Source organism: Lissotriton vulgaris, chromosome 1_1 (assembly GCF_964263255.1).
Source record: "Lissotriton vulgaris chromosome 1_1, aLisVul1.2, whole genome shotgun sequence".
NCBI classification, from domain to species: domain Eukaryota; kingdom Metazoa; phylum Chordata; class Amphibia; order Caudata; family Salamandridae; genus Lissotriton; species Lissotriton vulgaris.
The window spans coordinates 615,844,836-615,865,760 of NC_141685.1; the positions used below are offsets into that span (position 1 = coordinate 615,844,836).

The 20,925-nt window shown below is 44.9% G+C and overlaps 1 protein-coding gene across 1 annotated transcript in view; it reads left to right on the forward strand.

The window, feature by feature from the left end:
• The window catches only part of MIGA1 (mitoguardin 1), a 725,941-nt gene that overhangs the window by 583,560 nt on the left and 121,456 nt on the right, over positions 1-20,925 (forward strand). The window contains exon 13 of the mRNA XM_086936331.1: positions 15,436-15,570. Coding sequence (XP_086792457.1) covers positions 15,436-15,570 — 135 coding nt within the window. The remainder of the gene's footprint in view (positions 1-15,435; positions 15,571-20,925) is intronic.

Consider the following 20,925-nt stretch of genomic DNA (forward strand, 5'->3'; position numbering starts at 1 on the left):
CAGTGATGCCACTCTGCTAGACCATGACTCCTTTTTGCGGGCCTGTACCTTTTACATGCCACTGTAACGCACTACATTAGGGCCACCTGGGCCCCACAGAGGACTGAACCCCCACAACACACCCTAGTACATCTTCTATACTACATGGGACCTGGAGGACATTTGGTGCGCTGGTTATATACTGGAGTACGGGCACATGCAGCGATCACGCTTACCTCCCTTAGGGCACATTGGGCGGCGGACTCCGGTGGGGAGATACGACCATGCATGGAAACGTATACTAGAACATCCCAAAAAAGTGCTGCGTAATGCACAGCTCAAATTCATACAGGCGATGGTACTACATAGATCATACCTTGCACCGAAACGGATACACAGTATGTTTCCGGACTCCCCCCATTGTTGCTCCTGCTGTAAGGGAGACGAGGCGGACTATATCCACATGATGTGGTGTTGTCCTCGACTGCAAGGTTATTGGGATGGGGTGCACCAGTCCCTAGACACAGTGACACAACTCCCGGTTCTAGATGAAGCCTTAACCTGCCTGGTGGGCCTCCGCAGGTGCTCCAAGGTTCAGAAGGTGCGGCTAGAGTTTGTGGATCTTGCCCTCGTTTTGGCAATTAGGGTGCTCACAATGAGATGGAAATCTCCCAGGTGCCCGGCGGTTATGGTCTTGCAGACTGATGTGCTTCAATGGGGAAGGGAGGAGGGCGCAGTTCGCCGGAGGGAGGAGGAGAGGGGACTGAGGAAGCTACACATCTCACTTGATTGGGAGGCCATGTTGATTGAGTTGGAAGCACTGAATCTGTCTCCTACACAAGATACCACGCCTCAGTAATACGCAGAGTGCTTGGCCATTATCTGTCATTTGGCCCGTAAAACAGAGACGATATGATCCTGCCCTGTACAAGGTATCCTTTGGGAGAATGCTTATAGACTGACTCCCTGTAATCATTGTGTATGCTACAGTACGACTGACCAGGAGGGGGTTAGGGTGGGATGGGAGAGTGGGAGGCCGGATAGGTATGGGGGTTTCATTAGTTGAATATAAAATGTGCACTACTTTGAAACGTGGATGTGATACTGCATGTCCATTGATGGCTCGGAAACATCCTCAGTCTGAAAATAACCTTTGTAAGTCTACTTTACCATGCAGGATATGGAAAACTAAACTATTATGTACACGGGTATTGAGAATGTTAAGAAGGGAGAAAAAGGGGAAAGACTGTATCTGAATGAACATGTTTTGGATATACATGTTGCAATGCAGTCATCAATAAAGTGTGTTTAAAAAAAAAAAGAAATGTAGCTGGGAAACTCATTTTGACCAGTCCCCTATACATATCTTAAGATGGCTTCCCTGCTCACTTGCAATATTCAGCAATGGAACTAGACATTACAGGGACATATCTGCTCATGCCGATATGTCCTCAAATGTGCGTTAACGCACCCTGCCTTAGGGCTTCAAGGCCTGCTGTATGGTGACTTACATGTAGCCCATGCAGTGTTTTTGGCATGGCACACAGGAGTGTGCCATTTCATGTTTTCCAACATGGTTTGTACCACGTCATGCTGCCTGCAATGGCAGTCTGTGTGGAATTTGTGTGTGGGATATGCTGCAGCCCTTAGGGGCCTTCTTTAGTACCCATGCCCTAGGTGCCAGGTGTACCATTTACTAGAGACTTACAGGGGTGCTAAAGTCCTTGGCCAATTGTAAACCATCTGACATACCTTGCTTTAAGGAAAGCGCACTGGCACAAAGGTCTGGTTGCACTGTCGGAGTTGAAAAACAGCATCTAGTAGCTAAAAAGGGGGCAAAAATTGGGGGGACAGCTACAATAAAAACCCTGTTTCCTACAAGTACCTCATGACTCGAGAAGAATTCTTCAAACAAACAGAAAAGTAAAACAGGATGTGAAGTGGAAGTTAGCATAAAGAAATAAGAGAATGGTTTGGACTCAAAGACTCACTTTAAGAAAAAGAAAGTAGCAGGTTTAGTGAAAGAGCATGCTCTCCCAACTACAAAGGCTTCTGCAGAATGGGATCTTGGCAGTAGTGCTTCTGGAAACGTGTCAGAAGTGACCATGATTCGCCAGATTCTAAAAGAGCACCTGGTGGTGGCTCCAACTTAGGAATACATGCATGTTGATACACCATATGGATATGTAAACCCTCTAGACAGGGTTTATGATGTAGTGTCTGAGCATTCACATTTCATTAATCCAAATGGATTCTGTATGAATTATCAGGTTTCTATACCACGAAAAGTGGCGTGCTTATTGTGGAATGGCAAGGCACTATTAGACCATTATATTGCAGCTGATCCAATATAAATTTTATATTGCGCTTAGCTTCTGGCTTCAAAGGCTATTGGGCCTGAACCTGGTGCTCTCTCCTTAAGGGAATTACATGTAATTCCCTTAAGGAGAGAGCACCAGGTTCAGGCCCAATAGGAAACTTGATAATTCATACAGAATCCTTTTGGATTAATGAAATGTGAATGCTCAGACACACACATGCTGTACAAAATGCTCACAGTGCTGTACTAATAATGAACCTAGGTGGGGGCGAAGCTAGCCGGCAACCAAAATGGCTGCCTGAGTCCGCAGCTCCTCCGTCCCAGTAAGCGATCCTGAAGTTATCCTGCGACGTTGAGCTGATCCTTGCTTTAACTGCGCCACCGGAGCAAGTGCTGTGGCCGAGGGCACGATTTTCTGACTCCTGGCTTGAGTTTGCTGCCCGGAGAGACTAGATCGGAGGGCGCCGAGCAGAGCGAGAGGTGGGCCTGTGAAGCCACGACCTCTAGTTTCGTGACCCCCGCGGCGCGCGGCGTGATCTCGGCCGCCACGGGCTCTGAGGAAGCTGGGCTTTGGTCGGAGGCTGCGAACCCTCAGAAGAACGATGAGCGAGGGCGGCTGGATCGCGGGGGGGCATTGACAGGCTACTGCGAGGACCCTTGACTATCGGATCCCCCCTCCACTCCCCACCCACCAGTGCTTTGAACATTGCTGCGAGGCCTGTCACACCGCTGCTGGGGCTATTGGAAGTGCCGACTGAGAGGGGACCCGGCCATAGGTTGCTACTCGGGGCTGGCTGGGGGCCTCCTCTGACCTTCAGGACTACTGTGCTGAATCCCCCTCTGCTAGGGGGCGCCCTGGAGATCGTGCCCACCTGAACTGTCGTTCTTCTCCCCCCCTCTGACGGCTGTCTCTACCGTTAAGCCATCCTACGTTGGGGGAAGTGCCCGACATCTTTTCTCCCCAATAGCATTGCTTTGGGTAATCGCTGTTCTTGGGCGAGGAGCAAGCGGCGGCTGGATTCTCCCAGGTGTGAAGGTGGCTGCGAGGGATTGAGGCCTGCTAGATGTGACCACAGCTGCCACCCCCTTTCATACTCGAGGCGCAGTCACCCATTTTGGAACTACCTAGACAGAGGCAAGCCCTGTCCATTGACGGTTCGCTGATCTACTCTCCTGCAGTCTGTTCTAGGAGCTTTGTCCCTGTGGCGGGGAGAGCACTGACTGTTGTTATGGGGCGCTCAGATAGAACACAGTCTAAGTTCTCCTTTGGCCCGAAGATGATGGAGGACGCGGGAAATGGCGGAGCGACGGACCGAGACATCGCAGACGAGATGCAGCACCAGGATTTGCGTGGGATACTCCTTGCCATGGAGAAAAACCTACAGGGAGGGATGACTACCCTGGGCACGAAAATAGAGACACTTACATTCCGCATGGACCGCATGGCTGAACGGCTTGACAAACATGCAGAGCGGATAGATATGTCGGAGCGCCGCTTACCGAGGTGGAGGGAGCTCAGACCTCACTTGATTCGGAGAACAAGCAAATTGGCAGAGCTGTGCAATCCCTTCTAGACAAAACGGAGGATTAGGATGCCCGTTCGCGTCGATGTAACCTGCGCATCACGGGCCTGCCGGAAACTACACAGACTGGCAACATGGAGCTCTTCGTCGGGGGATTGCTTAGGAAATTGCTTGGCGACACTGCGTTTTCAACCATGTTTGTGGGGGAGAGAGCGCACCGTTCGTTGGGCCCACGACCTAAGCCAGGGTCTCCCCCTCAGCCCATCATTGCCAAGCTGTTAAATTACCAAGATCGCGATGTGGCACTGAAACTTGCCAGAGAAAAGCAGCCATTACAGTATGAGGGCTCTGTACTATCCTTATATCCAGACTTTACGGCTCGGGTTCAGGAGGCTAGAAAACAGTTTGCTCCTATGAAACGCCAACTACGAGAACTGGGAGCTGACTACGCAATGCTATATCCAGCAAAATTACGCATCAACAGACAGGGGAGGTCTATGATCTTCACTGACCCCAAAGCATTACAAAAGGCTCTAAGAGACTGGCAGAAGGAGAAACGATCGCCAAGGAGAGAAGACGACGCATCGGCGGAGGGGTCCCTGGAGGAACAGGATTGAAGGTGCACTATATACTAATTGAGAGACCCCTGATAAATGCTGTTGAGCTGTCTTGATGGACATGAGTGGGGGCTGGGGCGAGTGTTCTTTACTATTCTTTGCAGACATGTTACATGTTGGAAGGCCCCGCGTTTGCCCTAGCTGCAAAAGCTGAAGGAGACGATGATTATACTGCAGGTATCCTTTACTGAATTCTCATGACCCGATTGCCTTTTTGATCCCTGAAAGTGTGAAGTGACGTTCTGCTTACGGGTCTTATTAGACTCTTCCCTTGTTCCTTTAGTAATGACTCTGCTTGGGAGACCTTGCTTCTTATGTGTGACACGCTCTACTAGCACCAGGAGTGCTCTGCTTCTGAGTGTTTCTGCAGTTTGAGACATCCTATTATGATGATTCTTTTATTTCGCAACATTTCTTTGGTTTCTGGAACGGGGGGGGTGACGATGGGCATTGAACATTGTACAGTTTTTTTGAGTTGACTACGCATTGTACTTGCGGGCTACATCTGCCTCCGTGTGATAACCACCAAATTCCTATGTGTGCGCAGGGGGGTAGTGGTGGTGGGTTGTGTTGCCTGGGGTATTGGTTCTTGATTGTTCTAACATCAGGGTATGTGTGGGAGGCTGTGAGGTGTCTGATGGGGTGGAGGGATGTACGCGGCCCAGTTGGGATCGGGCAGGCGTGGGCGGGGCCTGGGAAGGGGTTGTTATTGGAATTGTTTTGATTCATTGTTTTGGACAGGCTCTATTGCTTAAGGCAGCAAAGCGAGACAAACGTGCAGTCAGGACTGGGACGTCTGTGCTCAATAAGTACAGAATTAACATGTTTGGGGTTACCCTCACATGCCCGCTATGGCAGATGCAATGATGGTAGGGGACGAATCTCCTGACACTTTACGGCTACTGACCTGGAATGTAAGAGGGCTAGATGACTACCGCAAAGTGCGTAAAATCCTCCAATATTTGGCCAGACATAGGGTAGACATTGCGATTTTGCAGGAAACACACCTTCCACTAGACAGTCCCGTGCTCCGATATAGAGGGCTAGGGGGCAATGTGCATGCTGCCGGATTTACCACACATGCTAGAGGGGTCCTTACTTGGTTCAATCCGAGGTCTTCCCTAAGATGGACACTGCTGGTCACGGACAGTGCGGAGCAATACGCGGTCACTGGCTGTTATGGCAAAGGCATGGACAGATGCATTGTGAACACGTATGGCCCCAACTTCGACCTTCCTGACTTTTATATTGACCTAGCGGCAAAGACTGCCAATTACTCCGACAGTCTGGTTTGCTGGGGTGGGGACTTCAATCTGACACTACATCCTGGACAAGACAGATCGGATGGCCCGATGCGTCTCCCTTCGGCCTCTTTGCGGACTCTATCTACACATCTCACTAATATGGACTTAACTGACATCTGGTGCCATAGACACCCAGCGCTGGGTGGCTTCACTCACTACTCGACCCCCCATAATATACATACGAGAATAGATTATTGGTTTATGTCGACACGTTTCCTCCCTAATATATGTTCCTGCGAAGTACTACCACGCACCTATTCAGATCATTCACCGATCTTGATGACTTGTAATATGCCTACACGACGGATCCCGCCATTTGCTTGGCGCTTTCCTCCATTCTAATTGCTAGACCCCCTCTTTAAGGAGGAATTGCTGTCGGCAATGGAAGTCTTCTTTGAAACTAATTTAGGGTCGGTTGAGTCATTCCAAACTGTCTGGGAGGCGTTTAAACTTTATGCTAGGGGAGTCACTATCTCCAAGCATGCAGGGGTGCTGAAGTCAATTAGGGCAGACTTGAAATACTGGAAACTAAACTTAAGGATTTGGAGTCCCTGAGGATGCAGACTGGAGATGAGTCTATAAATCAGGATATTGCGAAGATCCTTAGGGAGTATAATGAGGAGTCTGACTCGGAGGTCAAACATTCGGGGAAGTATGCCACAGCTCGGAGCTATTGCGAAGGCGAGCGTCCGGGCTCTGTTCTGGCTCGCCTAGCTAAGCGCAGTAGGGATAGTACCTCTATTCTGGAGTTGAGATCGGAGGACACAGATGTTCCACTCTCGAATGACCTAGCTGCGGAACGCTTTCGTGACTACTATGCAAAATTGTACGCGTCGAGGGCCCTGCTCCGGAGGAGTGTATTATTGATTACCTATCCCATATTGAGCTACCATGTCTCTCTAACATACATTGCAAATTCCTTGCTCGGCCATTTGATAGGGGCGGGGTTGTTCTGGCTCTGACAACACTGAAGAATGGGAGCGCGTCCGGCAGCAATTGCCTCACGGTGGCCTTCTATAAGGCTTTTTCCGACCTCCTGATACGCACCTGCTTACTTTGTTTGATGACCTGGCCAATTCGGGTACAATACCACCTTCCATGAGGGAGGCTATTATCGATGCGATTCTTGAACCAGGCAAGAACCCTGGAGACTGTGCCACGCATCGCCCACTCTCTCTCATGAATGTTGACACAAAACTTTTCGGCAAGCTCCTTTCGAATCGCCTTCAACCTTTGGTCACGTCCCTGGTGGCCCCAGAGCAGTCTGGTTTTGTTCCAACTTGCAACCTCATGTACAACATTAGAACTGTCTTCGCCGCATTTCAGCACATGCGCCCGGAGGTGTCGGCTGTGGCCGCCTTCCTAGATATGGAGAAGGCATTCGACTCTGTCGAATGGCCGTTCCTACATCAGGTCCTGAGCAGGATGGGTGTGGGACAATTGTTTTTACAACTCTTGGCAGTATTGTATGCTTCACCGACAGCACGCATCCGTATTGGATCTCTGGTCATGGAGCCCATTGCGATAGGTAGAGGGACAAGACCGGGTTGCCCCCTCTCCCCGATACTCTACGCTGAGCCTCTTGCTTGTGCCCTGCGAGAGTACCACAGTTCATGAGGCATTCGCTTCCCTACTTACAACTTAATTGTATCTACCTACACAGACGATACGTTACTCTGTCAGGGACCCTACGACGCACCTCCCCTCGGTCCTGCAGGAGGTGGTTCTGTTCGGCTCCCTCTCGGGCATACATGTTAACTTGAATAAATCTATCATGTTCCCTTTGACTCCCGCCACGGAGAGATTTGAGCCGGAATATCCACTACAGTGGACTACGGATGCGGTTACATATCTCGGAATACACCTACATGCGGACTCTGAGGTTGTTCTTAAAGAAAACTATGTGTGTGCTATATCTAATTTGGAAGATGACATAGAGAAATGGATCTCTCTTCTGTTATCTCTACCAGGGCACCTCTCCCTAATGAAAATGGTGATACTTCCGCGATTTCTCTTTTTATTCAGTAATGTACCCATGGTCTTATTCTCCCATTTCTTCCGTAGGCTACAATCCTTACTGGTTCACCTTGCATGGGCGGGAAAGCAGCCTAGTGTCGCCTGGAATATCTTAACGCGCTCATACGCGGCAGGAGGTCTGAATGCTCCGGATATGGAGCTTTACTACCGCGCGGCGCAAAGTGCCCATGCCTATTCCTGGATACATGGCCCTCAAGACTCCCCTTATGTTTGCATTGAGCGGATAGTTGGGGACCCAACTCCTCTGCCAGCACTGTTGGCGAGGCCCCAAGACCGCCGTACGGGGATACTAGATTCTCTGAACTCAGTTACACACGCTTGGCATTGCATTATGTAGACTCAGGCGTGCACATTACTGTTTGCCCCGAAGGCGGCGGTTGAATGGTGTTATTGGCTAGCGCCGTGTAGGGAGAAAGGAGTGCTGTTGACTTTACATCAGCTACGAATAAACACTATGGGTGACTTATTTGAGGGAGGCAAGGCATGCACGTGGGATGATCTTGTTACTGACGATATGAACCCCCCACTATTAGCACGCTTTCAGTTCCATAGGGTGCGGCATGCTTTAAGGGACCTCTTGGGGGATGATATGGAAGAACCAGTGACGGTTGCAGCATTTGACTATGTGGTGAATGCCAAGTCGCCTGTAAAACTAATAACTAATCTCTATAGGATAGCCCTATCCGAAAGGACGGCGGAATACACGAAGCCGAGACTGGCTTGGCAGCACGACTTGCGAATTGAGCTAGGTGAGGAAATGTGGCAATACTGCAGCGCTAGCACTAGGAAAATTTCATTAAATGGGCGCCACAGGCTTATACATTTTAAATTCTTGAATAGGACTTATTACACTCCAAAGAGGCTTCACAGGTATTAACTGCGCGACTCCTCCGAATGCGAACGATGTAGGGCTCCTCTGGCGGACTTTATACATGTTGCCTGGGATTGCCCAGTAGTCTTCTCCTTCTGGCAGGCAGTTTACAGGGAGATCAACAGGGTGATGCTTCTTTCTCTGTCCCCAGACCCACTACTGGCGATTTTGGGTTACTCGAAATCCTTGCGCCCTGCGCATAGACGACTTGTTGACATGGCATTTTTAATTGCTAAGTGGTGCATTGCAAGGGCTTGGATGAGAGGCCCTCCTGCCACTCTCAAATTATGGAAGAGGGAATTGATATATTGCTGCACACAATCTGAATTATACAGTGACTTAATGCACCCAAAGAATAGGCCTAAGAATTTCTGGTCCCTAATCCTTGATGGCACACTGAAGACAGGCGCACAGATTAAGGTTAATGGAGATGGTAGGGACGCAGATGGTGGAGGGGGACGGATTTGGGTCATTCACCGGACACGATGCTTACGCAATCACTTGAGGAAACCCTGTGTGACAGTAATGACACAACTGCTGGGACGAGGTCTGTGTAGTGCTGAGTTACATCATGCGATTTTGCTTTGTTCCCTGAGTGTCAATGGCCTGGGGGACCAGGAACTGAGGCTGATTTGTCCTATTTTTGGCACACACTTTTGCTAGTTCGAAGTATATATTGCTACTGACAGTCTTACAATGCAGCCGTTTTACTTTTGCTGCCGAATTTAATTATTCATATATTCATGATGTCATGTTTTGTTGTTGGTCCTTTTTTTGAAATCTCAATAAACAAATTATCAAAAATAAATAAATAAATAATGAACCTAGGCAGGATAAAATGCAAAGCCACATAGGACACATCCAAGGGCTTTTTTAGTCTTAATGTAGTGCCTTAAAGCCAGTGTCTAACTGTTTTCTCATTTGGTGGTTTTCAATATGTTTATCCCCAATTGCTACAGGAGTATAAGAATAGCCCTGGATTATGTGCAGCAAGGGTTGTGGAAATCTTAAGATGATCTTTAGGCACTATCATATGCAGACGACAAATTACCTGAATGAACCCCTGGTGAGGGTGGACACGATCGGGACACTCTCAGCCAGTAACTAGTACAAAATACATTTTAGTCTAAAATTGCATATCTTAATGTAATTTTTCTTGGAAATGAATTATCCAGTTTGCGTCAAGAGTTGGCACCCAACTTCTTGCATTGTTCTACTTTACTGCCTTCACAGATTAAGCAAGTTACAAGCCCTAATGGGATTTCTTAAATTAGGTAGAGCTTACTTGGCACACTATGCTAATTGAGTGAATTATTTATATGAATTGATCACTACAACATTTTCAACAAAAAAAAGAGGAACACATATATGACTATTTTACGCGAAACGCAAGCAAACTTGTTAGAGACAGACAAGGGTCAACTAGACAAATCTAGTAGTTAGTGTTGTTGGGTTGCTCCTAACACTTAAGGCTACAAATATGTAGTGTACATTAAGAGACATACAGATCACATCTGTATACCACTACTGAGGTTTTACTCCTGCTGAGAAAATTCTCACCACAGTGCAGACAGCTGTACTGAACAAGCACCCTCCGGTGCAGGGAAAACAGGTCAATATAGTTTCTCTCATACGTACACTAGGAGCAGCAACAAAAGCTACTGTTCCTAATACACATGCTCTGCACCTCTTTTGGGTGCAGCAGGCTGATTCTTTGGTGTAAAATATGAATCTGACAATACAATTTGTATGGAGGAATTTGTGCCATATACACTACAAATTCCACAAACTCTGTATGCTTACCTATATAAGAGTATAAGAGCAGGTTCTACATAAATTGCTCTGCACATCTTATGATTGGCACTAAACAAACATACTCACCAGCTTGTGCTGTGCGGGAAAGTTTTAAGGAGTTCGACTTCAAGACGCTATGCACACACCAAATCTCTCGTTGATTACACTGCACAGCTAGCAGAAATGCATGCCCTGCTACTTGTCCTTTAGAAAGTTTAACTATCAGTTCCCACACTGATTCCGTCGGATTCGGCATTCTTTCTTTAATGCTATAGGAATAGAGCATTGGCACGTAAACGGATTCAAAGAAGAAATCAGTAAGATGTAAGTAACTTTGGGGAAAGGTACCTGGTCTACAGGACAACTTCCTTTGAGCAATGTACAACACACTATGCCCATAAAAGTGAAGGAATTTACTTAAAGGGAACAATGCAGCAGAATAGGCTTAAAAAACAGCAGTGCAAATCATTAGGGCAGCAGGTGGAATTCAATCACAAACTAAGATCTATGCAAAAAGTTTAGTAGCAATAATATCAACTTTAAAAGAGCAAAAGCCTCCTGTTGGTTTTCCCTCTGCATACTCTTACACCATCACTAAAGATAATGTTCCTATAGTTGTTATACCTGGAGTAGGAGATGGACATATTCCTATTGAGCGTTGTAGATTAGATCTAATTGGGACAGCTCATGAGGGAATAACTTTGGTAATTGCTGGCATCATTGATACTGTATCAGTACTATAGCAACAATACTGGTGGCCATACTTAAAAAACTTGCAAAAATGTATTGACAGCAATGCAATATTTGTCACCAAATAAAAATGAAACTGTTACAAGACCAGCACAGATCTGCTTACTAGCTCCATTGCATCCTTTGGGATAATATTCCAAATTCATATCTGGCAAGTCCTGACTGTCAAGCAATATAAATATATATTGGTTGTTGGCAATTCCTGCTCTAGATCCCTTTGGGTTTGGCTACAAAACACTGCCACTGCTCAAGCGGTCATAAACTACTTGCAGTGATTAGTAGCAGTGGGAACAGTTCACTCATTTCATTCGCAAAATGGTCCTGCATTCACAGTTAAGTCGTTTATGGATACTATGTCTGCACTGGGAATACGACTGCTATACTCACACCCCTTTTGTCTAGAATCAAACTGGGTCATAAAGAGTGCTAACAGTAAGCTTAAATAAGCCTTGAGTACTAGTGTAATGGATATAAGATTACCCTGGCTACGTAGCCTTTATAAGGTTTGCAGAACACCAAATAATTTTCCTAGAAGAGTATTGGTAGAGAATTACTCTTTGGTGTACCAATGTCTTGTCCTGATCTTGATGTCCCTGCAAAGGTGGCAGCGTTGAAAACCCCTAATGCTATCTCTTGATTCCATTTATTAAAGACTGTTCAAGAAACTAGAACTAAATTCTCCAACTTGAAGAATTCTCACCATGCCACCAACAAAGATGAGATCTTTAAAGTTGCCGATGTATGGCTCCTCAAAGTGGGAGAGCTAGTTCATAAATAAACCCTGACACGCAAGTCTTTTGACAATCTTACCAACCACCTTTTCCAGTTCTTGGAATAGAAGGTACTCTAACACTAATCCTGCCACTGCTTCGTGGTGCAAACAAAAGAACAGGAAGGTGATGATCGATCCCTAAAAAAAGCATTTGTGGGCGATTTTGTTTAGCAGACTCATCTACACATAGGTGCCTCCTGAGTAGATCAACTCAACTTCACCCTAGTAAATAATTCTGATTCAGATCTTGAAAGACATGAAATATTTTCTTCTATCAATCAGTGCTTCAGATGTATTCTTGCTTGCTGTTGATCCTGTAACAGATACCATTTTCCACCTTGGTCTTACATCTGGATTGCTACTGGTGTCCTATCCATTCAAATGTAGATTATAATGTGGAGTATAATTTTACTTTTAATACATGGGAACTATATGGCTGACAGTGCTGTTTCCTTTGGTGCGTTGCAGCCACATTCTTCTTCTCATAGAGTACAACAGGATTATCATGCTGTGAATATTACTTCTAATCATGTGCTGGACACTGCTGTTTGGGAAAAGGGTCCTTATCAAATCATGGGTCCGACAGAAGTGATTCAAATCCCATATTCATTAAAATATATCTAGATTACATTATAATTTCTAGTCCTTTTGCAAATTCATGGAACATAAACACTGTCAAACAGCTAATGGTCGGTTTAGGCTCCTGTGCCTCCCTAAACAGTCATGGTCCATATTTGGATCATCAGAAGCTTTGTTTTCATCACTATGTACACCATTACATTCCTACATCAAATAACCCATGGGAAACATTTAAACAGTGGGAGCTTTATTGGCCCTGTCTATAAATAGTCCTAGAAGTTTTAGAAAAGATTTACTTACTTTAATATTGATAATGCGTGACACACTTTTTATTTCCAAAAACAAGAACGTTTGAAAAAGATCCTGATCACAGATGTATTTATTCTACACAATTTATTGACTCACTTGTAGTTCACGGTTATGCATACTGGAAAGAAAATATAGATAAAAATAGTATATGTGGACTACGTTTTGGCACGTTAAAAGTCTCCGATACCCTGTTTAGACCGTGGACGAATCCCAACAAAATAATATTTCTGAATAAGGCAGTACAGAAAACAGCCTGATTAGCATCTGTTGGAGATCTAAAGATGAGAAAATGTGAAGCAACACAAACTACTATCTGAACAGGGAACTGAGTTGTCGCGTGCTTCAGAGGTATCACTCTCTGGTCGTTGAGTGTGGTACATAAAACAAAAAGGTAGCGTTTCCTAAATTAGACGACGTCCCCCTCAGCACAGTAGGAATATCGCGGCGGCAATGCACAAAGTTCATTAAGAAATGTACTCCAAAATTTGAACAAAGCTCTTCAAAGTTGATTGACCAAGAATTTTATTCTTAGTGTGAAGTTGCCGAATGGAATGAAATTGATCTAAGCCCAATAGATATTGATGTGTGAATTAACTGATTCCTTTGCAAAGCTGCTGGCCAAACAGCAAACAGACCAGACCCTCTGTATCGTATAAATTCCCTCATGAGTCAATACGTCTGGTGTTGGCAAGTTATGCCAAAGGTGGCTAACCCATTCTAGTCAAAATGCTATGAAAAAATATCTGTCAAAACTTAGTGATTGAGTTCCTTGTAAGTCCACACCCTTTGAAAGAGAAACTAGTTTCATCTACCTTATTATGTGCTTGTTTAAAGAGGGGCAAGCATATTCTGAAACAGAAGCTGCAGAAAGAATTAGAGAAATGGGATAACAAATTATACAAACTACATTTAAGGAGAAGGACATTGGTTTTCAAAAATCTCAAAAAAAGTATTCACAGTTTCTACAATTATTTCTTCTTTTGCCATTCTTTTGAAAAGACATTTGTACATCCTGCAGCAAGGGCAGGCTCAAATGCGGTCAATAACACAATTGAATTTGGCTTTTAAAACTTTGAACAATAGTAAAGTGGCATGGCAGCTCATAAAACTACAGTGTTCAGTTCCTAAACCTGACCTCAAGGCAGATAACAATTGTGAAAAAATAAGAATTGTATACTCTGTTATTGATAGAACAGATAAAGAGTAGTCAATTTTTTTGGGTAGAGTGTCCACTTTTTGTGTAGCTATTGCATGGAGTATTCTCCTCCCCAATAACTGCCTTTCATTTCTATGACTGTCAACATTCTACATTTTGGGACTGGTTTGAAAAAAACATTTGAAGCCTGGTCTTCCTTGTAAATTACTTACAACACCTGTCCCATTCATTCCCTCCAATCATACATTTAGACAACAGTTATTATCTAATTACAACTAATCAAAGTTGCCATGGATTAACTCCCGGCTGCATTTTTGTGTTATCTGTTCAAAAAGGTAAAATGTTGTGGTAATAATATCCTTCCCCAAAGAAGTTATTTGAAAGTGTTTCATTGCCGAAAATGGAAATGCTAAATACACTGTTTGATAAGATAAATAAGCTTGTTGCAATCCTAACACAGAGGCGTCTTTAACCTCTGCGGCAGAACGATCGGGGTCTGTGATTCAACTACTGGTGCAGATACAATTTACAACCCTGTGCTGATCTACCGCACACCATCTGAAACTCCATAAGATACATTTTAATTCAGGAACAACCTATTATCGATTCTTTACTTTCTTGCAACATTTATGAGAGGGCCTTTACCTAATCGTTCACTTCTCTTCTGGTGAAATCAGACATTTACTCTCTTGTTGCCAACCCTTTTTCCAGGCTCTTTACTGCATGTTTTATCATGAACATGTCCTTATCTCACATGCATCACAAGTTATCAGAGCCTCTGCAATTATGGCCCTAACTGGTATTTTGACTGTACATTTTGTATGCTGATGCATTGAAGCACTGTAGCCTAAAGATGAGTCAGTAGTGTTTCGTAAACCATTCTGCATCATTGGATTTTGTGGCCCTAGAGAGTTTCTGCTGACTACACGACTGCTATTGCCTTCCCCAATGTACTATCTCATATGCATTCCCTACATCAGTCATCAAACTCAACCTTCTTAGTCTTAATTGACATGTGAACTTCCCTAAATTTTGGAGTAAAGACAGAGGATTTGTATTGCTTATCAGTGATAGCCCTCTTTCAATTAACTGTGAAGTCTGACTTTAATAACGCCAGTTATTGTGAAATTGTGAGTTTAATACTGAATTAGAAGTTGTTTAAATTATTAGATTGCACTCCTTTCACCTCTTGCATCTAGCACAAATAATCAATAGCTGCAGTAATCTGTGTTACTTTAAGTGCTCTGTGTAGTCTAGTTACCAATTTTTTTCGGAAATGCAGTGTGTGCACTGTTTTCTCTTTAAACTTCTTATTTTTGTCATCTTGTTCTTTACAGCTTTTTTTTTACAATTTCTTAACATTTTATTTCATAAACATTTTATTTCACAATGCTGTTTAATGTTTCTGTTTCTATGAAATGCAGGTAAAGAAACTGAATTTCTATGACATTGTTATTGACTTCATGTTAATGGATTCCTTTGAAGATCTAGACAATCCACCTACATCTATTCACAATGTGGTGAATAATCGCTGGCTGAACTCCTCCTTTAAAGAAACCGTAAGTCAGTAATATAATTTATACTTGTGAACAGCTCTTGTAAAACAGGAATGTTGTTGCAGTTCATCAGGTGGTCTTGGGCAATGCCTTATGAAGTTTTTGAATACCTCTTTGTTAGGTCTCGCCTAGCGAGGGTGCGCACGTGCTGCTTGCCTTGGCGAGACCTATTGTTGTCGGTTTCTCTGCTGAAGGGGGAAAGGAGATGTGCATGCGTACGGACAGGAGATGTGCACTCCGTACGTGTGCACATCTCCTGTCCCCGCATAGGTGTGGCGTTTGAACATAGGGCGCACATGGCACGCTTTTACTTTCCCTCCCTCCCTGTCCTCCTTGTTAGTATCAGTGTTGTGCTTGTACCCACCCCCATTTTCAGTGTGCCATTTGCGCTTTTACTTTCATTTTGTAAACCCAGAGACTGCTACAGACAGGGGCAGTATGCAGGGGATTACCCACGCATGACCCTTCTTCAATCATCCGGCCGACAGCTCTGGTACACACCACTCTTGGTTTTTTTTTTTTTGCAGTTTGCCATTTGTGCTTTTACTTTTATTTTGTAAGCACCAAGACTTCTACAGAAATGGGGACTGGGCAGGGGGTCTGCCACGCAGGGCCCTCCTTCGATCGTCTGACTGCCAACTCTGGGCCACACATGCCACAGGCGGAGAGGATGGCCCAGGCCGTCCAGCAGCACTTAGTCATTGTCAGCAGCCTCAGTGGACCGGACAGAACAGGACTCAAGTGAGCCAACTCTCGCACTTTGTGTACTGTCAACCGATGATCACATCAGAACATGGCTTTCCCCCTCACGTACGTGCACAACATGCCCATCCACCCTCACCAGGGGCCTGCCCGGCAGGCACCCTATAATGTCCGCCGGTCTGCGGCTGCCAGTCTCCCCATGGGCCAGGTCAATCACTCCCCTGAGTGTGTGCTGGCCAGTGATTCCTCTGTCTAGGGATCCGGTCACAGTGTTTTAAGTACCAACATCTCCTAACCTGCCACACTTAAGTTTCTTCTTAAGTACATAGCTACGGCGCTTCGATTTATGTGAGACAGCAAGACAGTGGGAGGCTCAGAAGCAAGAGTTTGTTTGGCGCAGATCGGTTCACGGAGTTATGCATATTTTATTTAATTCATTCTGACTAAGTGCATCACCCTCTTGCAAGCGATGCAATTAATAAATCATGACACTCAAACTGAAACCACCACATTATGAAGTGTGCATCTTAGAGAGTCCTGAGTTGTCAACTGGGAATAATGAGACCAGCAATGCAAACTCTAGGCATTAAACAAAGGTGACTAATGCTGAAGTGTGCTTCTAATGAATAGAAAAAAGTGTGCTGGTTATTATTGAAATTGTGCTAATAAAGGGAACGCAATCGCAAAGTTTGGATTTAAGCTGCTAAACACTTAACATTCTCTGTGCTACCAGCGAACGCGGCATCAATGATCTACCACTTTGAGGGACTTGAAAAAGACATTTAGCACTTTACAAATTCCTTAAAATAATCTAAATAAATGTGTCAGCTACTGTCCCAAGACAACAGGCAACAGGTCAAGAAAGTGAAAGAGTAAGGCAGTAAGTTGCATTCGTGGTTGTACGATGTCTACGGTGGCGTTAAGTGTAATAACAGCCAAAAGCCAACCCCAATTTTAGGGTGATTGGTATCCTAACATCTGTTTTGTTCACCACTGTTTCCCAGTTTGGTTTGCTCTTCTTTGCCAGGATTCTCTTAACACACCCCTAAGTCTTTTTTAGGCAATAAGTGTGAGTGCCGCAATTGCTTAAAAAAATAAATAGATGGAACAAAAACACTTGCAATGCAATAGCTCTTGCATTACTGAAAGTTTGAGCTATTGCCGTTGCATTATTATTAGCAGAGCCAATAGCTCAAACGTTCACTAATGCGAGACCTATTGCATTGCAAATGCTTGTTTCTTTTGCCACTGTTTTTACTTAAAGCAGTGAACTGCAAAACATTTTCTTTTATAGATAACCATGATTTTATTAAATAGTTCAGCAATGCTAAAAAACAAATGTTCAGAACCTTTCTAGACAAAGTCTAATAGTATGTCGTAGTAATTTAGGTAAAATGTTTACCTGTATAGTACATTTTAGAAATGTAAAAGCAGAGTATGTGTTTAATTAAGCCTGGTCAGTCATTTAATATACACAAAACACAGTATGGGACACAAACCCTGGAGAGTAAATTGGTTAATTGCAATGGTACTCTGTGTAGCCAAAAAAATACACAGCAAGGTGATCTGGAATGCAGTGCAAAAATTTACCACGCGCTATATATGTATACATCAGCCTAAAATTTGTGGGAAGCATAGTACCAAATCAGTAGTGACCTGGAGCCACAAAGGTATCGTTGAATCAAAGTTTATATAGAGCATGTGAATTGAATGAGCAAGAGACACTGCCAGCCCTTGGATAATAAGCACATAGGTCTGAACATCACAGGATCTGCACACTTACACAAACATCAGATTAATTCTTAGTTTTTTTGCCTATCTCTATTAACCTACACCAATCGAAAGGCCAATCTGTTTTTTCCCACGAAAGATTAAAGAAAATCTGCTAGCTCCAATCTGGAATAGCTCTCATATATTTTGCTGCTCCCAAAGCCTAGGTATGCCCCTGCTCAAAAGAAATGTTTGATACAGGGACCCTTCACAAGCAGATGTGACCTGAGACCTAGAGCACATTAAACCATTAACCCCCACCTCCCCAGCACTTGTCCCCCAAACCCCTCCCCTAAGTCTATTGTGTCAACTCATTGTGAATCAAAAAAACTGCCAGCCCTCTCACCCAATGGGAGGATCAAGTGTGAATGATAGGACGTCAGGAAAAAATATGACTTCTTGCAGTATACAACTGCTGAGCTACTGGAAGACTATTTCAGACTTCAAAAATAGATAAAGAACCCTAGATAATTCAAGTCTAATAATGTCATTGATATCTGTATGACAGTTTAGTACACTGTTAATTTTGGATTTCTAGAATTTTCATGTCCAGAGTAATTGAAAAACGTTTTTAACCCACACCTTGAATTAAATCAGTTGTTGTAGTTTTGCAGCAAAAATCATGCAGTGTTGGTGTTTTTTGTTAGAGGGAAATAGTTTTACTTCATGTCCATCAATAAACATTTTTTTCCATTCAGCACATAAAAAAGGTAAAACACAATCTCCATGAAAGGGATCAGAATGAGCAACTTTGTTACTTTTCAGATAAGACTCTATAAATCGCCACAAGATACAACCAACATATGCATGCAACATGGCCTGTGGTGCATGCAAGCTTTGGCGCTCCAAGACGGCTGGCCCATACCGCAATGTTGCTGCTTCACAATACTTGCTCTTACTGTCGCAGTGGAGCCCTCCGGTGCTAGAGACATCACTGCAACACTCAACTGAGACCTCTGAATATGTCAACCTGTAGGAACTCCAGGCTGTTTATCTGAAGCATTGCCAGTAGCATACGCTGCCTAGTAGAAGTGACTTTGGAATGCTGGCTGTAATGACACTCCGATCTGGTGATGAAATGCACATCTTGTAAAGTGAATTGAATGCTTCACAGTTTTATTATCCTGAAGAGGTACCCACAAAATGAGTGCAGCATTAGGCCCTCGCCTGGAGTAGTTGAGATCCTCTGGATTGCTGAACGAGAGGGGCACAGAAGGGCACTAGATCAAGGTCTACAGTATCAAGATAAAATTAGTAGGCCCAAGCCCACGAATGGTAAAATCAAGGCACTGACTTTAAGGCAGAAAAACACAGAACTGTACATCAGGTGTGGCCATGGAAACTTCTCAGGAAGAAGGAATTGAATATGTTGCTGTCTTATTCGATAAGTTGGGTAAAATATATATATATATATATATATATATATATATATATTTGCTACGTGTGAAACCTAGAAGAATAAAATTGACCCAGAGGTATTTAAGCTCTGCCATCTGAAAGACTATCAGAAGATAATGTCTGACTAGGTCAAGAAACTGAAGTAAACAAACTATAACTGAGCCCTGCGTATATACGAAAAAAAGGGTGAGGTTTCTGAATACAGTACTGAAGATTTGGAGGGCCACTTGAGGTGAAATATTTATCTGGGTGATTGACATTGCAACAAAATTAGAAGGCTCTGACAGTTTCCTATAGACTTGGCTTGCTCGTACAAAGATTCCACAATTGGAATTGTATGAGCTGGAATGAGCTTGCAGAATATTTTCGCATAACTGCTTCCGTTCCCAGCTAAGGTCATCGAGCAGATAGTCCACACCCAACTCACCCGCTACCTGGAAAACAACAGCATCCTCAACCCCTCCCAGTCAGGCTTCTGCAGGAACCACAGCACCGAGACCGCCCTCATCGCCGCCACAGATGACATCAGAACCCTACTCGACAACGGTGAGACAGCAGCCCTCATCCTCCTGGACCTTCGACACCGTGTGCCACCACACACTGCGCACACATCTCTACAACGCCGGGATCAGAGACAAGGCCCTGGACTGGACCACCTCCTTCCTCTCCGATAGAACCCAAAGAGTCCGCCTCCCCCCGTTCCACTCCGGGAACAAAAAGACCATCTGCGGCGTCCTACAAGGATCCTCCCTCAGCCCGACGCTATTCAACATCTACATGGCACCTCTTGCATGCATCGCAAGACAACACGACCTCAACATAATCTACGCCGACGACACCCAGCTGATCCTCTCCCTCACCAAGGACCCCTCACCGCCAAATCCAACCTCCACCGTGGTATGAAGGCCGTTTCAGACTGGATGGAAGAAAGCCGGCTCAAACTGAACACGGACAAGACGGAGATCCTCATCCTTGGGCCCAACCCCTCAGCCTAGGACAACTCCTGGTGGCCCGCATCACTTGGCTCCCCCCGGCACCAACCGACCACGCACGCAACCTAGGATTCATCCTCAACTCAAAACTCAGCATGACCAACCAAGTCAACGCAGTCTCCTCCACCTGCTTCTACACCCTCTGCATGCTCCGCAAGATCTACAGATGGATCCCGACAGACACATGGAAAACGGTTACCCACGCCCTCGTCAGCAGCATACTCGACTACGGAAACGTCCTCTACGCCGGAGCCCCGTCCAAGCTCATCAGCGAACTTCAGAGAATCCAGAACACCTCTGCACGCCGCATCCTCGACGTCCAGTACCAAGACCACATCACCCCCCACCTGAGAAGCATGCACTGGCTCCCCGTCGACAGAAGAATCTCCTTCAAACTCCTGACCCACGCAATTAAGGCACTCTGTAGAAAATGAGCCCGCATTGCTATCGATGCCCAGGCTGCTGGCGCAAGACGCCTCTTAGTTCCCATTCTGAA